This window comes from Equus asinus, chromosome 13, assembly GCF_041296235.1.
Source record: "Equus asinus isolate D_3611 breed Donkey chromosome 13, EquAss-T2T_v2, whole genome shotgun sequence".
In the NCBI taxonomy this organism is placed as follows: Eukaryota; Metazoa; Chordata; class Mammalia; order Perissodactyla; family Equidae; genus Equus; species Equus asinus.
Window position 1 is genome coordinate 23,894,754 of NC_091802.1, and position 18,705 is coordinate 23,913,458.

General features: G+C 61.6%; 1 protein-coding gene across 1 annotated transcript in view; it reads left to right on the forward strand.

Moving 5' to 3' along the window:
• Nucleotides 1–18,113, forward strand: part of TMEM132E (transmembrane protein 132E) — a 52,862-nt gene extending 34,749 nt beyond the window's left edge. Inside the window, exons 2-9 of the mRNA XM_044745862.2 lie at nt 5,643–6,561; nt 7,742–7,888; nt 8,168–8,360; nt 9,223–9,366; nt 11,752–11,957; nt 13,707–13,995; nt 14,943–15,134; nt 16,027–18,113. Of these exons, the coding sequence (XP_044601797.1) occupies nt 5,643–6,561; nt 7,742–7,888; nt 8,168–8,360; nt 9,223–9,366; nt 11,752–11,957; nt 13,707–13,995; nt 14,943–15,134; nt 16,027–17,079 (3,143 nt within the window). The 3' untranslated portion in view covers nt 17,080–18,113. The remainder of the gene's footprint in view (nt 1–5,642; nt 6,562–7,741; nt 7,889–8,167; nt 8,361–9,222; nt 9,367–11,751; nt 11,958–13,706; nt 13,996–14,942; nt 15,135–16,026) is intronic.
• Nucleotides 18,114–18,705: the final 592 nt, after the last annotated feature.

Genomic DNA, 18,705 nt, shown 5'->3' on the forward strand with positions numbered 1-18,705 from the left:
CCCAGACCCAGTGTCCACCCACATCCCGATCCGGCTGGAAAGGCCACAGCGTAAACAAGACGTGCCTTCTGGTGTTGGAGGTGGCTTGAGAGACCTCCGCACAGGCGAAGGGGCACGTGGGCCAGCGTCCTGCCCCCCGGGGAACATTCATAGAAGTGACTAATGAGACAGCTCGTTGATCATTTGAATCTCATTCTCACCCCAGTGCCAAGCTCCCGATCAGTCAGAGTCAGAGCTGCACAGAGCCAGGCAGCCACAAAGCCCCACCTAGGCGCTGGCAGGGAGAGGTATCAGGGAAGGCTTCAGGGAGGAGGTGACGCCTGAGCTGGCATGAAAGGGTGAGGGGACCCCCACCCCCCGCCCCCTGTGCAAGTCTTCTCTTGAGTGCTGGGGGGTCTGATACCTTCTACAGGACCAGTGATGCCTCTGTTCACACCTTAGTCTCCTTCTGGAACAAGAGAGGGAGAATGAAGGCTGCGGCCTCTCAGCAGAGCTTAGCCCCGAAGTACCCCCGGGCCGGCGCTCCCGAGGGCCCCTGGGACCGAGCAGCTTCAGTGCCCAGAGAAGCTGGTAGGAGAGGGGATGGAGGAGCGGGGTTGGGACAGAAGGCCAGTCAAACGCACAGACACCCCATCCTAAGTTACGGAGCCCTAAAGACCCAGCCGTGCCCTCCCGGGACCGTGGCAGGAAGCAGCCGGCTCAGCTTGGCTGGGGAGGGCCCCGTGCTAGGTGCAGTGTGGGAATGCCCGTCATCATCCCCTGTACAGAAGCCGCTTGGTCCCAGCCTGCCTTCATCCCCAGGCGGTGTCTCCACGTCCTATGGGGGATAGGCCACTGTGCAGGGCAGAATAGCCAGGCCCCTGTGTGAGTTCGCCCGGGCTGCCCTAACACAGTGCCGGAGCCCGGTGGCTGAAACAACGGAAACCTATTTTCTCACCTTCTGGCGGCTGCAAGTCCAAAACCAGGGCACCCGCGGAGCGGGTTTCTCCAGGGCCTCCCTGCTCGGCTAGTAGCTGGCCGTCTTCTCGCTGTGTCCTCATGTGGTCTTTCTTCTCTGTGTCTGTGTCCTGATCTCCTCTTCTTCTAAGGACACCAGCTCTATGGGATCAGGGCCCACTCTAATGACCTCGTTTTAACTTAATCACCTCCTCAAAGACCCTGCCTCCAAACACTGTCACCTCCTGAGTTACAGGTTAGGACTTCCACACGTGGATTCAGGGGTGGGGGGCACAGCCTCGCCCATAACACCCCTCAGCAGCCCGAGAAGACGTGGAGAAGCCCCTTCAATAGGGAGACGCAGCAGGGGCAGGATGCCAGGGCTGGACCCACACGATTCCTGCAGCCCCAGGCTGTGTAGACAGGGATGGGGTGGGGGACGAGTCTGACCAGTGTTCCTGGGAGAGCTGAGGCCATGGACAGAGGCAGTACTGGGTCTAGTCCAGAGGGCCAGTGGGGCCAGAGTACAAACGCGGCCAGTGGAGCTCAAGTCTGGGGAGCAGAGGGGAGCAGAGTGAGAGGCAGGGCGGCCGGGCTCCAGAACCAGGCCCGCAGAGCAGTAGGGGTGCAGGGTGTGGGGGCTGAAGGGCAGGCCTGTGCCAGCCTGCGTGTGAGCACAAGTGTGTGTGCGTGTGTGTGTAACGCTCTCCCCAGTCAGGCTGGAGGTGCTGAGGGTCCGAGGCAGGGCGGTCCAGGCTGTCGCGTCCACCTGGTCACAGCCCTGAAGCTCCTCCCCGGCCTCCGGACCTGGCCCGACCTCGCTCTGTGTTGATCCTCCCCTCCTGTCTCCCTTCCTTAAGGAGCCTTGCAGCAACCTTTGCTTCCCAAGCCCGTGCCCTGCTCCGTGATGTCCGGAGGTTAGAGCTCCGTGTGGGATGCAGGCCAGCACATGCACACACACACACACACGTGTGCACAAGCACATGCACACCCGGTGTCTCTAAAAAGTTGACCAAATGCTCTGCTGTCAGCTCCACCAGTCTCGCCTTCCTGCCCCGCAGCCCCTACCACCCCGGAATCCTTCCAGGGCCTCCCCTACCTCCCCAGGCCCAGAGAGGTCAAGCGACTTCCTTCAGGCTCCAGAGCAAGTGAACGGAGAGCAGAGATTGGGGCTGGGGTCTCAGCGACCCCCTGCTCCGCCACAGAGGAGGCCTCGGGGCCCCAGAGGAGAGAGCGATGCACGGCGGTGATGGGAGGGGGTGCTGCGTGTGATGGTGACATACGTACAAAGACCAGAGCAGCCAGTATCATCTTTTCCGGCAGCCGTTTCTGAAAGCAAGCTGCTTCCTTGCTACTAGTTGCTTCTCCTTTTAGAAGCTTAGTCTCCTGATCTGCAAGGCTGCTGAGAGGGCTCAAGAGCCCCCCGCCCCAAGCCGGGAGCCCTCGGGCTGCCTCCCGCTCGCCCCCATACATCCACGCTCCTCTCGGATGCCTCATTGACCTTACAGCATCCCAGCCCGTGTTGGGCAGCTCATTCAGAGAATTCCATTCATTCAACAAAAGTCTACTGAGGGCGGAGGGTGCATGCAAACAGGGTTCTCCAGTCACCGCCTCCACGCCCCTCTGAGCCTGCTGCCCATCTGGTGGCCCCTGCCCCCACCCACCGTGCCTCCAGGGGATCCAGATGGCCAGCTGTGAGGTTGGGACGGTGAGAGGTCAAAGGGGACTAAGTGCCACTTAGCAGCCTCTCCTGGGGATGGTGAGCAGGGCAGGACCAGTGGTCTGACTCCATGTCGCCACCCTGTCCACCCGGCCTGGAGAGTGCACACTCACAGCTCACCAGCACCAGCTGCCCTCCTCCAACCCCAGAGGGATGAGCACCTCGGCCCCTCCCCTTGCATCTCGGCTGGTCCCCACAGGCCCCAGACATCCCAGCACGGGGAGCCGTGCCCCCTCCTCCCCTGGGTCTTGTAGCCGCTCTCAACGTCCCAGTGACAGGGCTGATGTCACCACTTCCATCTTAGAGGTGGAAACCGAGGCTTGAAATGGAAAGCAGCTTGCCCAGTGAATGTGGCTGGGAGAAGCCTGGGCCGTGAGTCCCTCTGTCTGTCTGTCTGCATCTGCTGCTTCCAAAGCAGCTCGTTGACTGCTAATCCCGGCTCAGGTCATCACCCAGCTCCCGCATGCATGCCTTCAGGTGGTGGGGACACGTTCCCAGAGACTCTTGGGGTGACTCCAGGCACCAGCCGGGAAGGCTTTCTCTGAACATCTTCCTGTCATCTGGGACGCGGCTGCCCACCTCCACCGCACCATCAGAGGCCGGCATACCTTGCAGGGCTGCAGAGCGGCTAGTGGGGAAGGGCGCCTGGGGACAGAGTGCTCCTGGAAGTGGAGGTTAAAGCATGGGCTGCCCAGAAGACTAAGGGCCAGTGGTTTCCCCAGCTGGTCCTTAGGGCTGCTCAGGAGGAGCCTGAGGAGGCGCACTGAGACCAGGTGCCACTCCTCTTAGAACACCTGACCCCAGGGCCTTTGCATGCCCCAAGCCCATTGCCTCATTTTTTAAATGAGGAAATTAAACTACAGATTTAAAAAACAGGACGAGACACCAGAGCCTCAAGAGCAGGGAATTTTAGCTCCTTGCATTTATGAGGAGTGGGGTGTGAGCGTTTGTGGAGCTGTCGAGGTTTCGTCAACAGTACTAAAATGATAAACGTGCGTAACCTGCAAGCAGCCCCCATAGCGTCGGTTAGGGGTCCCCTCCTTGGACACAGGTCTCTGAGAATGACTCAGTACAGATCAACCGTGATTGGTTGTGCCTGCTCAGTGCCAGGCCCCGGAGATAACTAACTCCCATGCAAGGCAGGATGAAAGGTGCCGTCAGAGAAGGGCAGAGCTCTGAGGACATTCCCAGGAGTAGAGGTCACATCATGGAGGGCTCCGTGGAGGAGGTGGCATTCGACCTGGCCCTCAGAAGAAGATTCAGATTTGGGTGTGTGCAGATAGGAAAGGGGGAACTGGACACTGAGGGCGCAGCATGAGCAAAGGAGGGGAGATGAGGCGGTTTCAGCCAGCACTGAAGCCGGATTGTCCAGGTGCGCTGGCAGTGGGGACCTGGGACAAGGAGTCCTAGGGAAACGGGGCCTGGAACCCCTTGCAGAGGCCTTGAATGCCACACTCAGGCGCAAGGTGAGTTTGGACTTTATTTTGCAAGCAGAAGGGAGAGATCCTTCAATAAACTTCCACACGTTCGCACGGTGTCGCGTGGTTTAAAGAGCACTTTCTCATTCGAGTCTCAAACAGGAAACAAATGACCACACAACCTCCCACGAGACCAGCGATATTCTGATCACTTTGATTTCAAGAAGAGGACGGCCACTCAGGGAGGGGTCCACGGGACAGTCCAGACCTGGTTTTCAAATCTCAAACCTCCACGTCTTGTTCCTTCCTGTTCTTTGACAGTGACCGACAGGGGTTGAGCCGGGAGCGAGGGACCAACAAGGTCCCATTTGCATCCTGGAGAAACAAATCTCTCTGGCCGCCGCCGTGTGGGGGAGGGGGTGCCAGGGAGGGGCGGGCTGAGGAGCAGGAGACTCAGTCAGGTGGTGTTATGTTGCCATAGCAACAGGAGTGAGGCCAGACCGGGGCTGGGGCTGGGGACGCAGGACAGGGGGCAGCCCGGGACATACCAGCGCATGGAGAGGTGGGATCGCTCAAACTTAGCAGGATTCTGGGAGGTTGGGGGCGGGCTGAGAGGAGGGAGAAGTCCAACCTGGGGCCACATCGGGGTTTGTGAGACGAGGATCAAATCCCCCGTGAATATAGTGCGGTAGTGTCTAGAGGGACTAAGGGTGATGGGCTCCCTGGGACCCGGCCCCATCTGAGGCAGCTGGGGCAGTAAAGGGCTTGGGTTTGAAAGTCAGGTGGCCCCAGGTTCAAATCCTGCCGCTGGCCCCTTAGCCTTCTGTCACTTGGGTAATTTGCTTAAAGCATCTTGTGCCTTGATCCGTAAGGGGTAAGAATAGGTTCTCAAAAAGAGAAGTTAATTGATAGGAACCTGGTTGAATGGATGGAGACGGTAATCACACCTGGCTCAAGGGATCGATCTGAGTATCAGAGGAGCTAATGCCTGTCGCCTGCTGAGCACGGGGACAGTGGTAGGAGTCAGCGCTTCCTGGGGGCCACCCTGGGCTCTCAGCCCTCTATGCACACTGCTCGGTGAGTCCTCACCATGGCACATGGAGGCAGGAAGAATTGTTATACCTGTCTTACATTGCGGATACCTGGGGAAAACACCTCTTGAAAGCTCCATGATGCTTTGCGTTGGAATTAGCTTTACCCCCATGTTGCAGATAAAGAAATGAAGCAGGGGCCCGCCGGGGTGTGTAGTGGTTAAGTTGGCGAGCTCTACTCGGGGAGGCCCAGGGTCCACAGGTTCAGATCCCGGGCACGGACTTAGCACCGCTCCTCAAGCTATTTATGTGGGTGCCATGCCACATAAAATAGAGGAAGAATGGCACAGAGGTTAGCTCAGGGCCAATTTTCCTCACAGAAAACAGCTTCACCTGGGCAGCTTGGCCCCGGAGCCACCTGGGGATGTCGAGGCTGCCTGGAGCGGATGGCTCTCTGCGAGGGTGGGAAGTGGGGGTGCCCTGGGGTCCGAGTGCAGCCTCTCCTCACGGCTCTGGGCCTCTTTATTCTGTCCCCAGCTTCCAGCCGCTCCCACCCGGCCAGTCCCAGCCCTCCGGGGCCACAGGCCAGCCCGGTGCTGCCGGTCAGCTACCGCCTGTCGCACACTCGGCTGGCCTTCTTCCTGCGGGAGACACGGCCCCCGCCGCCCACGGTCACCAATGGCTCCCTGCAGCGCTCCGAGCCCTTCGTGGTGTTCCAGACCAAGGAGCTGCCCGTCCTCAACGTCTCCCTGGGGCCCTTCAGCACCAGCCAGGCGGTGGCCCGGGAGCTCCTGCAGCCGTCCAGCACCCTGGACATCCCCGAGCGCCTGACGGTCAACTGGAAGGTGCGGGCCTTCATCGTGCGCGCCCGCGTGCCTGCCTCGCAGCCCGTGGCTCAGGTGCTGTTCTACGTGGCCGGCCGGGACTGGGACGACTTTGGCGTCACCGAGCGGCTGCCCTGCGTCCGCCTGCACGCCTTCCGGGACGCCCGGGAGGTCAAGAGCTCCTGCCGCCTCAGCGGGGGCCTGGCCACCTGCCTCGTGCGTGCCGAGCTGCCCCTGGCCTGGTTCGGGCCCCCGGCCCCCGCCGCCCGCCGCAAGTCCCAGGATGGGCTGGAGGCCGAGACGGCCGGGGAGAGCCAGCAGGCCGAGCTCTACTACACCCTGCACGCCCCGGATGCGGCGGGGGGCTGCGGGGGCGCCCGGCGGGGGGCGGGGCCCGGCACGGGGGCCCGGGCGGAGAGCCCTACGCAGCACCCCCTGCTGCGCATCGGGAGCATCAGCCTCTTCCGGCCGCCCCCCAAGAGGGCCCTGCAGGAGCACAGGCTGGACAGCAACCTGATGATCCGCCTGCCCGACAGGCCCCTCAAGCCCGGGGAGGTGCTCAGCATCCTGCTCTACCTGGCCCCCAACTCCTCCGCCCCCTCCAGCCCCAGCCTGGAGCACTTCACACTCAGGTACGGGGTCAGGGGCTGGGGGGCTGGCATCCCTTCCGAGCTCAAGCGCATACCTGACGCCTTGCAGGGGCTCGTGCTGCGTCCAGATCCCAGCTCTTCCGTTTATCACTTGACTGACCGCAGGAGGACACCTGGCTCATTGGAGCCTCCGTGTTGGCATCCGTCTAATGGCAACAACATTGCTGCCCCTACCTCCATATCTCACAGATCATTAAATCGTGAGGCATCCCCACAAAGCAGAGTGATGTCTCACAGTGGGAATCCGTGGTCTGAGCCTTGTTGGGTGATTTATAGGAAAGGCTCCACCCAAATGCCCCACCCCCTCCCCAAGCAGTATGTGTAGAACCTGAAACACCACCATTAGCCTCCAATTTCTTTGAGTTAAGTATGGCCCTCTCTCCTGAGTGTACTACCTTAAAGTTTAAATATTTCTGGAAAGGATCATGCCTGATTCAATGATTGATACCTGAAGGTGAATATGGGTTAAATCAGTCGTCAGAGATTTTGGGCTGCATTAATAGGAGTAGAGTGTGTAGAATTAGGAAGGTGATAATCACCCTGCTTGAGTCACCATTAATTAGAGCACAGCTGAAGTGTTGTATTTAGTAGAGGACGCTACACCTTATGTGTTCAGTGTCCAGAGGTGGGTGACTAGGATATGAGTGACTTGAAACTATGGCAAAAAAGCAACTATTGGAGGAGCTGGAGATTTGAGGCCTAGAGAATGAAGACTCAGAGAACACCTGCTCGTTCCCAGCTTTCTGAAGAACTGTTACACTTAAGATAGAGGAGAATCGTTCTCTCTTGCCCGAGCAGAAACCATGGGTATTATATTTCAGCTAAACATAAGGAAGAAGTTTCTGGTCCGTAGAGGCTTTCTGAAAATGGAATGGGATGTGTGCAGAAGTAGTGAGTATCCCGTCACTAAGGTATGCAAGTAGAGGTGAGGTAACGACTTGGCAGAGAGATGGGAGAAGTGACTGCAGCTGCCACCAAGGGTCAGAGGTTGCAGCTGTGGGACACCAGACTCCCCAAGTTAGTCTCAAGCTTTGAGTCCCGGGCTCAGGGTCCCTCACTCACCTGCTCCCCCACTCCCAGCCCCAGAAGGGGTGGTGGCCAGGTGGGCAGCCACTGGGCCCTAGGCTGACCCTCTCCCTCTTCTTCCTCCTCCTTTGTCCAGGGTGAAGGCCAAGAAGGGTGTGACCCTTCTAGGCACCAAGTCACGGAGCGGCCAGTGGCACGTGACCTCGGAGCTGCTGACTGGGGCCAAGCACTCCACAGCCACCGTGGATGTGACCTGGGCCCAGGGCACACCCCTGCCCCCCTGGTGAGCCGAGGTGGCGCCTCTGCCCGCCTCTTTGCAGGACAGGCGCCTTGAGGGGCTGGGGAGTTCTCGCTGGAGGGGGCCAGGCTTGTGGGGGGCTGGGGCTTAGTTTGTGGGGACTCAGAGTCCAGGCTGGGGCACCCCGGGGGTCTGCAGAAGGCTCAGAGGGCCCCAGCCGGCAGGCTGCAGCGGAGGGCCGGGGTCCCCCCCTGGGGTCTCAGGGCTCCTGAGCAGCTCCCAGCCCTCCCCCCTCAGCTTTGCTCGCCTCGCCTCGCCCCGCAGGGAGGGCCAGGGGCCCCTGGAGATCCTGCAGCTGGACTTCGAGATGGAGAACTTCACCAGCCAGTCGGTGAAGCGCAGGATCATGTGGCACATCGACTACCGCGGCCACGGCGCCCTGCCCGACCTGGAGCGCGCCGTCACCGAGCTGACGGTCATCCAGCGGGATGTGCAGGCCATCCTGCCCCTGGCCATGGTGAGCGGGGAGGCCGACCGGGCCTGTGGGTGCCCGTGGGGGTCACGGGCGCGTGTGTGATGGGAACGCGCACAGCCGAGGGTGCGTGTAGGTCGGTGCACGTGTGCACAGGAGCCAGCGCCTGAGCGTGTGGCCACCTCCCGAGCCCAGATGTGCCCGTGTGTAAAGGCATTGTGAGTGTGTGTGCACTCACAGGAGGCGGGCGGTGCTCCCTGCCTGCTGCTGCAGTGGGACGGCAGCTGCCGAGGGGGACAGAGGGGCGAGAAGTCCCCATGGAGGGACCACTCAGGGCAGCTTCCTGGAGGAGGTGGCATGCAGTTGAACCTTGAAGGTCCCATGGGAGGAAGGGCTCATGCAATGGAAGATGGCGAGCCGGTGCTCCAGGCCAGGGATCACGTGGGCGGAGGTGCAGTGATGGGAATATGAGTCCTTTGTTCAAAGGGGCAGTGGACTTAGGATTAGTACAGTGGGGTGGGAAGGCTGCGATGATGGTCTGGGGCCAGCCCAGGGGCGCCTGGAAGAACCAGGCAACTGCATGGGACATCACCTGTGAGTCCTGAGGAGCAGGGAAGATGTTGACAGAAGATGGCAGGGGACTGGGGAAGGATTGTGTTCTGGTGGCAGCGCAGGGCGGACCCTGAAGGCTACTGCACAAGTCCGAGTGGCAGCACATCTGAGAAGGCAAGGGAGGCTGAATGGATTCACGTCTCTGCCCGTGTGTGCAGGTGTCCCCACGGGAAGGACGCACATCTGAGGAATGGGGACAGCTAGAACCCGGGGCCCTGGCTGCTGTGTCCTGGGAGAACAGGGGACCGCAAGCACCCCGGCTCAGCAGAGCCCCACCCTCCTCTCCTCCCCACAGGACACAGAGATCATCAACACGGCCATCCTGACTGGCCGGACGGTGGCCATCCCTGTCAAGGTCATTGCCATTGAAGTGACCGGCCTCGTCCTTGATGTGTCTGCCCTGGTGGAATGCGAGTCTGACAATGAGGACATCATCAAGGTGGGCTTCCTGAAGGTGGGGCCCCTGAGAAGAAGCCCTGAGCTGCAGGGCAGAGCGGAACCCCAAGCCAGTGGGGAATTCACATCCCAGGCATGTCCCCTGAGGAGGGACATGGGAGGGAGGGAATGGGGTGCAGGTGTGGGGAAGAGCTGCAGGCATCCGTGTCTGATGGGGTGAGGGAGAGCCCTGGGTACCGCTCTGCCAGTCCTGGAGGGCTTCCTGCAGGAACATGCTTGAGACCGTTGGGCAGGCCGAGGGGAGAAGGGGGCACTGACAACCTGAACTCAGTCTAATCTAGCAAGTCGTCACTGAGCCCTGCTGTGCGACAGACACCGGGTCAGGTGGCCGAGGGTGGGGGTGGACCCCTCAGAGACACGCCCTGCCCCTGGGTGCTGGGGACTGAGTGGAGGAGACCCAGCATGGGGAGGAAGCCCCCAGAAGCACATGAGTTAGGCTGGGACTGAAGGCCCAACCCCCACACCCCTCCAACTCCTGAAGGCCTCTCCCTCAGCTCCTCCCCAGAGGCCCACTCTGGGCCCCGGGGCCTCCACGGCCCAGCAAACAGGGCATGATCTGACTCCAGTGGCCCTGCTCGCCACCTCCTCCAGGAGGGCCTCCAGATTTGCCCCTTCCCCCCGCTTAGGACAGCCGTCAGAGGCAGTGGAGCGGGCAGTAATGCGGGAGGGTGTCTGGACGCCCTGGAACCTGTGGGGTGGGTGAGCTGTTTGCAATGCCAGCCTCCAGCAGATGCCAAAATCAAATGATGAGACAGCCAAATCTCTCTCCTGTTCCTGTCAATACAGCTTGAAAGAGCGCGGGAGGAGGGGGAGGTGGGCGTCCCTCCCCCTGTGGCTCTCTGGGGCTGACCCAGAGTGTGCTCTCTCCAGCCCCTGGATCCCTCCAGGCCTGGGAGCCAGAGGCTCATCCCCCTTCCAGGAAGAAGGCCCTCCAGGTGAGCCAGGGCAGATGACCTGGTCCCCAGCCTGTCACCTCCTGCAGAGGGGATGCCTGGCCGGGCCTGGGGCCTTTCCATTGCTGGCAGGCGGGGACAGGCAGGAAGCAGCCTGCTCCCAGACCCCCCACCCCAGCCCCAGAGCAGACCAGAACAAAGTCTTGTGATGGCTTTGGGACAAAGGGAATTAGCGACGATTCCGCATGGAATCAGTTTCCCTTCTCAGGAAATACGCTCAGGTTCTTTATGGAGTTTGCCAACATTCTAAATGGAACTTGCCAGCCTTCAGATGGAATTCTCTGCCTTCCACAGTGGGAAATGGGCACTTCTGGTAGGGCCGCTATCCCACTTCTGTCCATCCCCACCCCCGGACAATGAAGAGAGCTAGCAGGAGTTCGGGATGGTCCACGGGCCCAGCTCCACAGATGAGCCACGGTCCCAGCACCCTCCCCACCTCCCACTGGAGCCCTCAGGGTGTTATCAGCCCACAGGCTGCGTGATCGACCCTCCTCCCACGACGAGGCTGTGTCCCCACGGGCACGGACCGGCAGGAGCACCTAAACGCATCGCATGCAGGTTTCCCTCCAGGGTGTCCCAGGTGTGCCCGTGGGCACATTTGACACATACGCCCATCTGCATCTGCCCGGAAGCGCTGGCAGTGCTGCCTCTGTGAGTGGGCACGGGCATCCTCCAAGATGTGTTCCGTGGGCACGTGCCCAGCCGGGAACCTCTGAGAAGGCGAGTCGGGATCCAAGTGGCGTGCGTTTGCAAAGCCGCACCCCTGGCGGCAGCCATCCAGCTGTCTGTGCCCGGCGTGCCCTGGTCCTGATTTTCCCCCCCTTCTCTCATCTCCACCCCTGGCCTGAGCAGCCCCCTGGCCTGAAATGAACCAGCTGCCCGTTCTCCTGGGGCCACTGGGCCACAGGGGCCTGGAGGGCTGTGGGCCTGCCTCTCACCCTGCACCCCCTCCACGTGACCTTCCTGGTGGCCAGCTGAGCACCAGTGACCTGCCCGGGACGGGCTGCTCCTTTGTCCTGTGGAGAGCTCCACCCATGAGACACCTGCTCCAGAGCCCAGGCAGCCAGCCCTGGGGGCCCTCAGCCTCAAGGCTCCTCCGAGGTGTCGCCTGGCCCCTCAGAAGCAGCTCCTCGCAAAAACACCTGTATGTCGCCTCCTTGCCTAGGAGCCAAAACCTCCCACAGTGGCCACTACAAGATGATCCCTTAAAAACGGGGTGGAAGCAGGGGCGCCCCAGGCTGACGCTGCTCCGAGGAATCAGATGAGGCGCCTGGCTGTCCCCTCGGGCCTCACGTGACGGGCACTCTCTCTCTCCAGCAGCCTTCTGGCCCTGCTTGTCAGACTGAAGCCCCTGCACCACCCCCCAGGATGACCTGCAGGGCGAGACAGCCAACCAGCCTCCCTCCCCTCCCCAGGTGTCCAGCAGCTGCGACTACGTGTTCGTCAGCGGAAAGGAGTCTCGCGGGTCCATGAACGCCAGGGTCACCTTCCGCTATGATGTCCTCAGTGCCCCCCTGGAAATGACAGTCTGGGTCCCCAAGCTGCCCCTGCACATCGAGCTCTCCGACGCCCGCCTGAGCCAAGTGAAGGGCTGGAGGGTACCCATCCTCCCCGACAGGAGGTACAGCCCCTCCACGTGGCGGATCCTTGGGGCGCGCACAGGCGACAGCCCCGCACGCAGTCTGCTCCGCATGTGGGTATAAGGTCCTAGGGACAGTCTGCAGCTCGGTTATACAGTCAACAAACTTTTATTGAGTAGCTACTGTGTGTGAGGTACTGACGGGTGCTTAAGACATGGGGTGAGTGTGGCCAGTGCCTGCCCCAGCCAAGCTCTGGGTCCATCAGGGAAGCTGTCACGTATATGCCACAGAGCCTAGTGGACGAGGGAAGCCCTGTGTGCAGGGAATGGAGTGGCACAAAAGAGAGAACCACCCCTTCCTCCAGGAGGAGTCAAGGCGGGCTTCCTGGAAGAGGTGACTCTTGAGCTAAGTCTTAAAGAATGAGTGGAAAGGAGTTGGCCAGGGAGACAGGGTAAGAGAGCAGGGAAGCAGCAGACAAAATGGAGCGGACACACCAACCCAGGTGCACGCCCACCTGCACACAAGTGCCCCAGCCTGGGCACACCAGGGGCTCACTTGTGAGTGCATGAGCCCAGGCACACAGTGACTCACACACTCGAATGCCCATCTGTGGGGCATGTACACGTGTCCTCAGCACGCTCCACTCAGCCCTCATGGCTGCTGGAAAGAAAGCCAGCGGGAGAAGAGAGGAGGAGTGGCGGGCGCCACAGCGGGAGGGGCGGGGCCGGGAGAGAAGCAGGCGGCCAAGTGGGACTCAGTTCAGCTCTGCAGAGATTCAGAAAAGCAAGGCAGTGTAGACCGGAGCCTCACCGGCCTTCACGTGCGCAGGAATCTCCTGAGGATCCGGTTGAAAGGCAGATTCTGATTCGGTGAATCTGGAGTGCGGCCTGAGACGCTGCATTTTGGACCAGCTCCCGGGTGATGCGGATGCTCCTTGGAGTAGTGAGGATATGGTGAACTCTGGAGCCAGGCAGCTGGGTTTAAATCTTGACTCTGCTGTGCACTAGCTGGGTTACCTTGGGCTACCTACACAACCTCTCTGTGCCTCAGTTTCCTCATCTGTAAAATGGGCACGTTAACACTTCCCTCATAGGATTGCTGTGAGGCTTAAATTTGTTAACATGGGTAAAAGGGCCCTCTGGATGAGGACTGTTCCGGGTTGTTTGATCCTTTGAAGCGCTAGCCACATTCTTCACTCTCTCTCCAGGGCAGGCTCTTCTGGCAGCGAGTCTCCCGATCTTAGGGGGCAGTCTGCATAGGCTGAGGGTTCCCGAGTCAAGTCCTGGCTCCTCCCTCAGTTTCTCTCTCCTCCCCCATGTTGCTATAAGTAGCAAGAGGAAGCCGGCTGTGCCCTGCACGCTGGGCTTGGCCATCTCTTCTGCTGACTCTCAAGCTCATGGCCGCACAGCCGTGGGACGCAGTTCAGCTGCTCTCTCTAGCCTGTGGGATGGGGGCCGCCTTTGCTCCAGCCTGGAGCTGAGAACAGGCCTGGTGCATGCTCGGTGCAGAGAAGGAGGCAGCCCTGGTTAGGAGCTGGCGCCAGCTGTTGGCAGGCGCGGGTGAGGCCAGGCGGAGGGGGCAGGGGCAGGGAGGGTCAGGAGGGTCCTTTCCAGGAGAGGAGGCCTGGGGCTCCGGGCTCCCAGCCTGTCGGGGAGAAGGAACGAGCCAGGGAAAGAAAGCCTTGCCGTGCACACGGCCTCCACCTGCAGGAGGCAGGCAGGCACGCGCGGGAGGCACGTGTGTAGGCCAGAGCCAGGGCAAGCGGCCCTGACCCCCAGCCTCCCGCACAGGTCGGCCCGGGAGAGCGAGGACGAGGACGAGGACGAGGAGGAGCGGCGGCAGAGCACCAGCCGGGGCTGCACCCTGCAGTACCAGCACGCCACGCTGCAGGTCTTCACCCAGTTCCACACGACCTCGTCCGAGGGCACCGACCAGGTGGTCACCATGCTGGGCCCGGACTGGCTGGTGGAGGTCACCGACCTGGTCAGCGACTTCATGCGGGTGGGCGATCCCCGAGTGGCACGCATGGTGGACAGCAGCACGCTGGCCGGCCTGGAGCCGGGCACCACCCCCTTCAAGGTGGGCACGGGGTCGGGGCAGAGCCTTGTTCACCTGTGGGTGGAGGATGCAGTCGTTCCGCGGACAGGATTTCCAGGGCCCCGGCTTCTGGGAGCAGCCCCAGCAGGCCCCCCAAACACGCTGTCTTCCCCACCTGCCTCTCCACCTGAAAGTCCACCATAAGCAGTCAGGCTTCTTCAGCTACATGGCTGGAGGTTCTCTCTCCCAGCCTTGTCCTCTTTCCCGGCCTCCCATGGCTCAGCATGGTCTCTGAGAGCAGGTGTGGAGGAGGAGGGGAGTGGGTGAGAGGTCAGCCAGCCTAGAGGCCAGGAAGGGAGTTCCCGGGTCTAGAAACTCAACTTCCACCGTCCTCCCTGACAAGGGGTGCCTGGGGAGAGATCATCCACCTAAGAGATTGCAGATAGTCACCTATGGGCTGGATTCTGCCTGCAGATATGTTTGTTTTTCAAACAATTCACCCAACATTTAAAAATGGGGAGCTGTGGTTTTTTTAAATCTAGATTTCTGGTTTTACAAAATGTGAATCTGGCAACACTGGGTCTGCATTCCTACCTGGCAATAATTGCCTGGAGCCAATACTGGTGCCCCCTTTACATGAGCATGAGTTTTCCCATGTGCCGCAGTCCCCACTACTCCCTTTTGTCTCCCTGACTTTGAGGCTGAACATCAATTGCTAATTGTCACTGTGGTGGGCTGTTGTTTTTCTTAACATCTGCCCACCCCTCTCTTCTGTGTTCCTGCCTGGCTCCCGTTAGCCTCTGATCCTCGTGTGATCTCCAGACCCCGGTTCCGGGTTGCAGACATAAGGCAGAGCCCTGAGTCCTGCCTTGCAGCCCACCCCGCCCCCAGAGCCTCTCTTCCAGCAGTGCTGGGAGCCATCCCGGGTTGGGGATCCTCGGGGTGCAGCTTTGCTGGCCCTCCCCCACCCCTGCCCCCCTGTGCCTCAGGTGGTGTCCCCGCTGACGGAGTCCGTGCTCGGGGAGACACTGCTGACGGTGACGGAGGAGAAGGTCAGCATCACGCAGCTGCAGGCCCAGGTGGTGGCCAGCCTCGCCCTCTCCCTGCGGCCCAGCCCCGGGAGCAGCCACACCATCCTGGCCACCACGGCTGCCCAGCAGACCCTGAGCTTCCACAAGCAGGTAACCAGCAGCCCAGCCTCCAGCCCGGGGCTTGGGGTGTGGAAGGGGGACTGGCCTGCCCTTGTGCCATGAGTCCCCAGATCAGGGCTGTAGGTAATGGGAGATCTATCTGCCCTTTGTGCCTGCACCCTGCCCCACCCCGTCCGCTGCCTTCTGCACAGGAGTCTGGCCAAGGTCTCGCCCCCTGCACCAGCCACCTGAGACGCTCCTGCTGAGGGGTCCCCCTCCCAGATTCTCAGGGGGCCCCTCACCTCTGCCTCCCCCCCCAGGAATCACCCTTCCCCACCTCTGGAGCCCCAACTACAGTCCCCCACAGACACACCAGGGCACTGCTACAGGACAGAGGTGGAAAGGTGACAGGTGGGAGCACAGGGAGTGAGAAGGTGGGCACTGAGCACTGAGCCAGGAGTCCTCCGCCCCTAACCAGTGACCTCAGGCTGGTTCCTCCTCTGCAGGCCCTGCTTCCTTATCAGGGTTTTAACAGACAGAGGAGAAGGCTGAGGTTGGGTGTGTGTTCTCAATCTGTCCACATGTCTGATGGGGTGACCCCACGGTCAGACATGGGGACATGGGGTGACTCATGCAGCAAAAGGGACTTGAGGCAGACCATAGGCAGAACTAACCTTCACTTCATCAAGGGGAGAGGGGTGACGTGGGCAAGGAAATCCTCCAGGCTGTATGAGGCCATACCGTGCCCCATACCCTCCCCACAGCCTCCGGAGGAGGACTTTGGCTCAAACAGTCGTTCCTGAGCAGCTGCCACTTAGCCGGCACAGTTCCAGCGCTGGGAATACAGTGCCCCCGGGGCCCTGCCCTCACAGTGCTCATCATCTAGATGGGCGCCAGCCAGGACTAGCTCTCTGACTTCTGTACCCTTCTCCTCCTCCTCCAGGAAGCCCTCCTGAGCCTCTGGCTCTCCTACAGTGATGGCACCACGGCCCCCCTCTCCCTCTACAGCCCCCGGGACTACGGGCTGCTGGTAAGCAGCCTGGATGAGCGGGTGGCCACGGTGACCCAAGACCGGGCCTTCCCGCTGGTGGTGGCCGAGGCCGAGGGGGCAGGGGAGCTGCTCCGGGCAGAGCTAAGCATCGCCGAGAGCTGCCAGAAAACCAAGCGCAAGAGCGTGCTGGCCACGACTCCTGTGGGCCTGCGGGTGCACTTTGGTGGGGACGAGGAGGACCCCACTTACGACTACCCGGGCCCCAGCCAGCCAGGACCCGGCGGGGGTGAGGACGAGGCCCGGGGAGCTGGCCCGCCGGGCACAGCAGTGCCCCCGGCCGAGGCCCCCAGCACCACCAGCCCCGCCATCCCACCCACCGAGGATTTCCTGCCGCTGCCCACCGGCTTCCTGCAGATGCCGCGTGGGCTCACGGACCTGGAGATCGGCATGTACGCGTTGCTGGGCGTCTTCTGCCTCGCCATCCTCGTCTTCCTCATCAACTGCATCGTCTTCGTGCTGCGTTACCGGCACAAGCGCATCCCACCCGAGGGCCAGACCAGCATGGACCACTCTCACCACTGGGTGTTCCTGGGCAACGGGCAGCCGCTGCGGGTGCAGGGGGAGCTGTCACCGCCCACCGGCAACCCGCTGGAGACCGTGCCCCCCTGCTGCCACGGCGGCGACCACCACAGCAGCGGCAGCTCTCAGACCAGCGTCCAGAGCCAGGTGCACGGGCGCGGTGACGGCTCCTCGGGCGGCTCGGCCCGGGACCAGGCCGAGGACCCTGCCAGCTCCCCCACCTCCAAGCGCAAGCGGGTCAAGTTCACCACCTTCACCACGCTGCCCACGGAGGAGCTGGCCTATGACTCAGTGCCGGCTGGCGAAGAGGACGAGGAGGACGAAGAGGACCTGGGTTGGGGCTGCCCGGATGTGGCGGGCACCACGCGGCCCACGCCACCCCCAGACCTGCACAATTACATGCGGAGAATCAAAGAGATTGCATAGAGGCCCCGTCCCTCCGTGGGGTGGGCTCTGCGTGGACACAGCTGGGACCCTGCTCGCACTTGACGCGGGTCGGCTGAGCGGATTTTACACTCCTTGCCCCTGCGGCTTTGCTCTGTGCCGGGCGGGCCGCCTCCCCTGTCTGGTCCTTCCCGCTGCCTTTTGTCACCCTCTTCTGCCCCCGCAGGTGGAGGGCGCCTTGCTCCTCATTCTTCCCTTTCCGAACCTCCTCCCATCTCAGACAACCCTCCTGCCCCAGGAGGCCAAGCTGGGGCGAGGTGGGCCCACACTGTGCCCTGCCCCCACCTCCCATGTCCCCCGTCTTCCCCGCGTGTGGGGGACTCTGGGGGGGTCTTGTGTCTCAAGTTGCACAGAGACTTCTCTCAAACCACTATTCAGGGATTTCTGTCCTGCAGGGTGGGGAGGCGGCGGCTGCCTACCCTGCCAAGGATCTTGCTGTGGACAAAACACTGGGGGCGTGGGGGGGACACTTGTAGCATCTGCTGGCTTCTGGGTGCCCCCCAGTCCTTTCCCAGGACCTAGGAGCTGACTTTACGGAGGGGTCTGGGGCCAAGCCAGGCACTTTCCTGAGATCTCAGGACTCCTTCTTCCGTCCCAAGGGTTGTGGGCAGGGGCCTAAAGGGGGAGAAGTCCTCAGTCCGCCCCCAGCCAAGCCACACCCCAGAGCGCCGTGGTCTGGGCCGGCACGGGGAGGTCTGGGTGCCTCCGGCCCACCCCACAGCAAGGTCCACACTACGCCTTAGCTGCCCCTCCCGCTCTGCTGACTGTCGCTCCTTCCTCTCTGCAGGGGCAGCCGCCCATCCCCCGACAAAACAGAATCCGGTGGGAGGGGGAGAGAGGGCACCAGAGGATGCTGTGAGGGACCTCGGGATGGGCAGAGGCCGAGGGAGTGGGGGTCTCCCCTCCCCCATCCCACAGCCACTTTTCTCTCGGGTTCTACCCACCACTGTGTCAGATTTTTCTTAAATAAATGGAGGCGACCAGACCGGGGGTGGGGGCGGCAGCTCCCAGAGAACAGACAGGACGTGGTGGCTGGCTCTGAGTCTCTTCCTGTGCGCATGCAACTACACACACAAGAACGTGTGCACACGTGCACGCTGTAAGCACACTAAATGACATGGATGGAGACACGGCTGAACCAGCTGTGGTCCTGCTCTTCCTCCTGCAATATTCGAGTCCCTTTAGACCTTCTGGTGCTGAGGGGACGCCCATGTCAGGGGACAAAGGGTTCGCTGACCCAGAGATATGCCCTTACGCAGAGGAGCCTCCTGTAGGAGTCGGCCTTCATGGGCTCCCCAGAGGCAGGGCCAAGCCTCAGGCCTCCAGAGAATTGCACAGAAAGTAAGGAGACAGGTGAGAGATGGTCGGTGGGCACGCCTGAGCTGAGTCCAGGTTCCTCCACGGCCTTCAGCCCACCTCTCAGAGGAGGTCCCTCCTCATCACCGTCACCACCTCTCAGGAGAACCTCCCTTCTCTTCTCCATGGGTTGATGCGGAACCTGGGGGTCACCACGTCAGAGAAGCAGGCAGGAGAGCGCAAAGGCTGTTGGGGTTGCCCCTCCTCTGTAGCGGGCGCCCTGGCCTGTGTGTGTGCACACGCGGCCTCCCA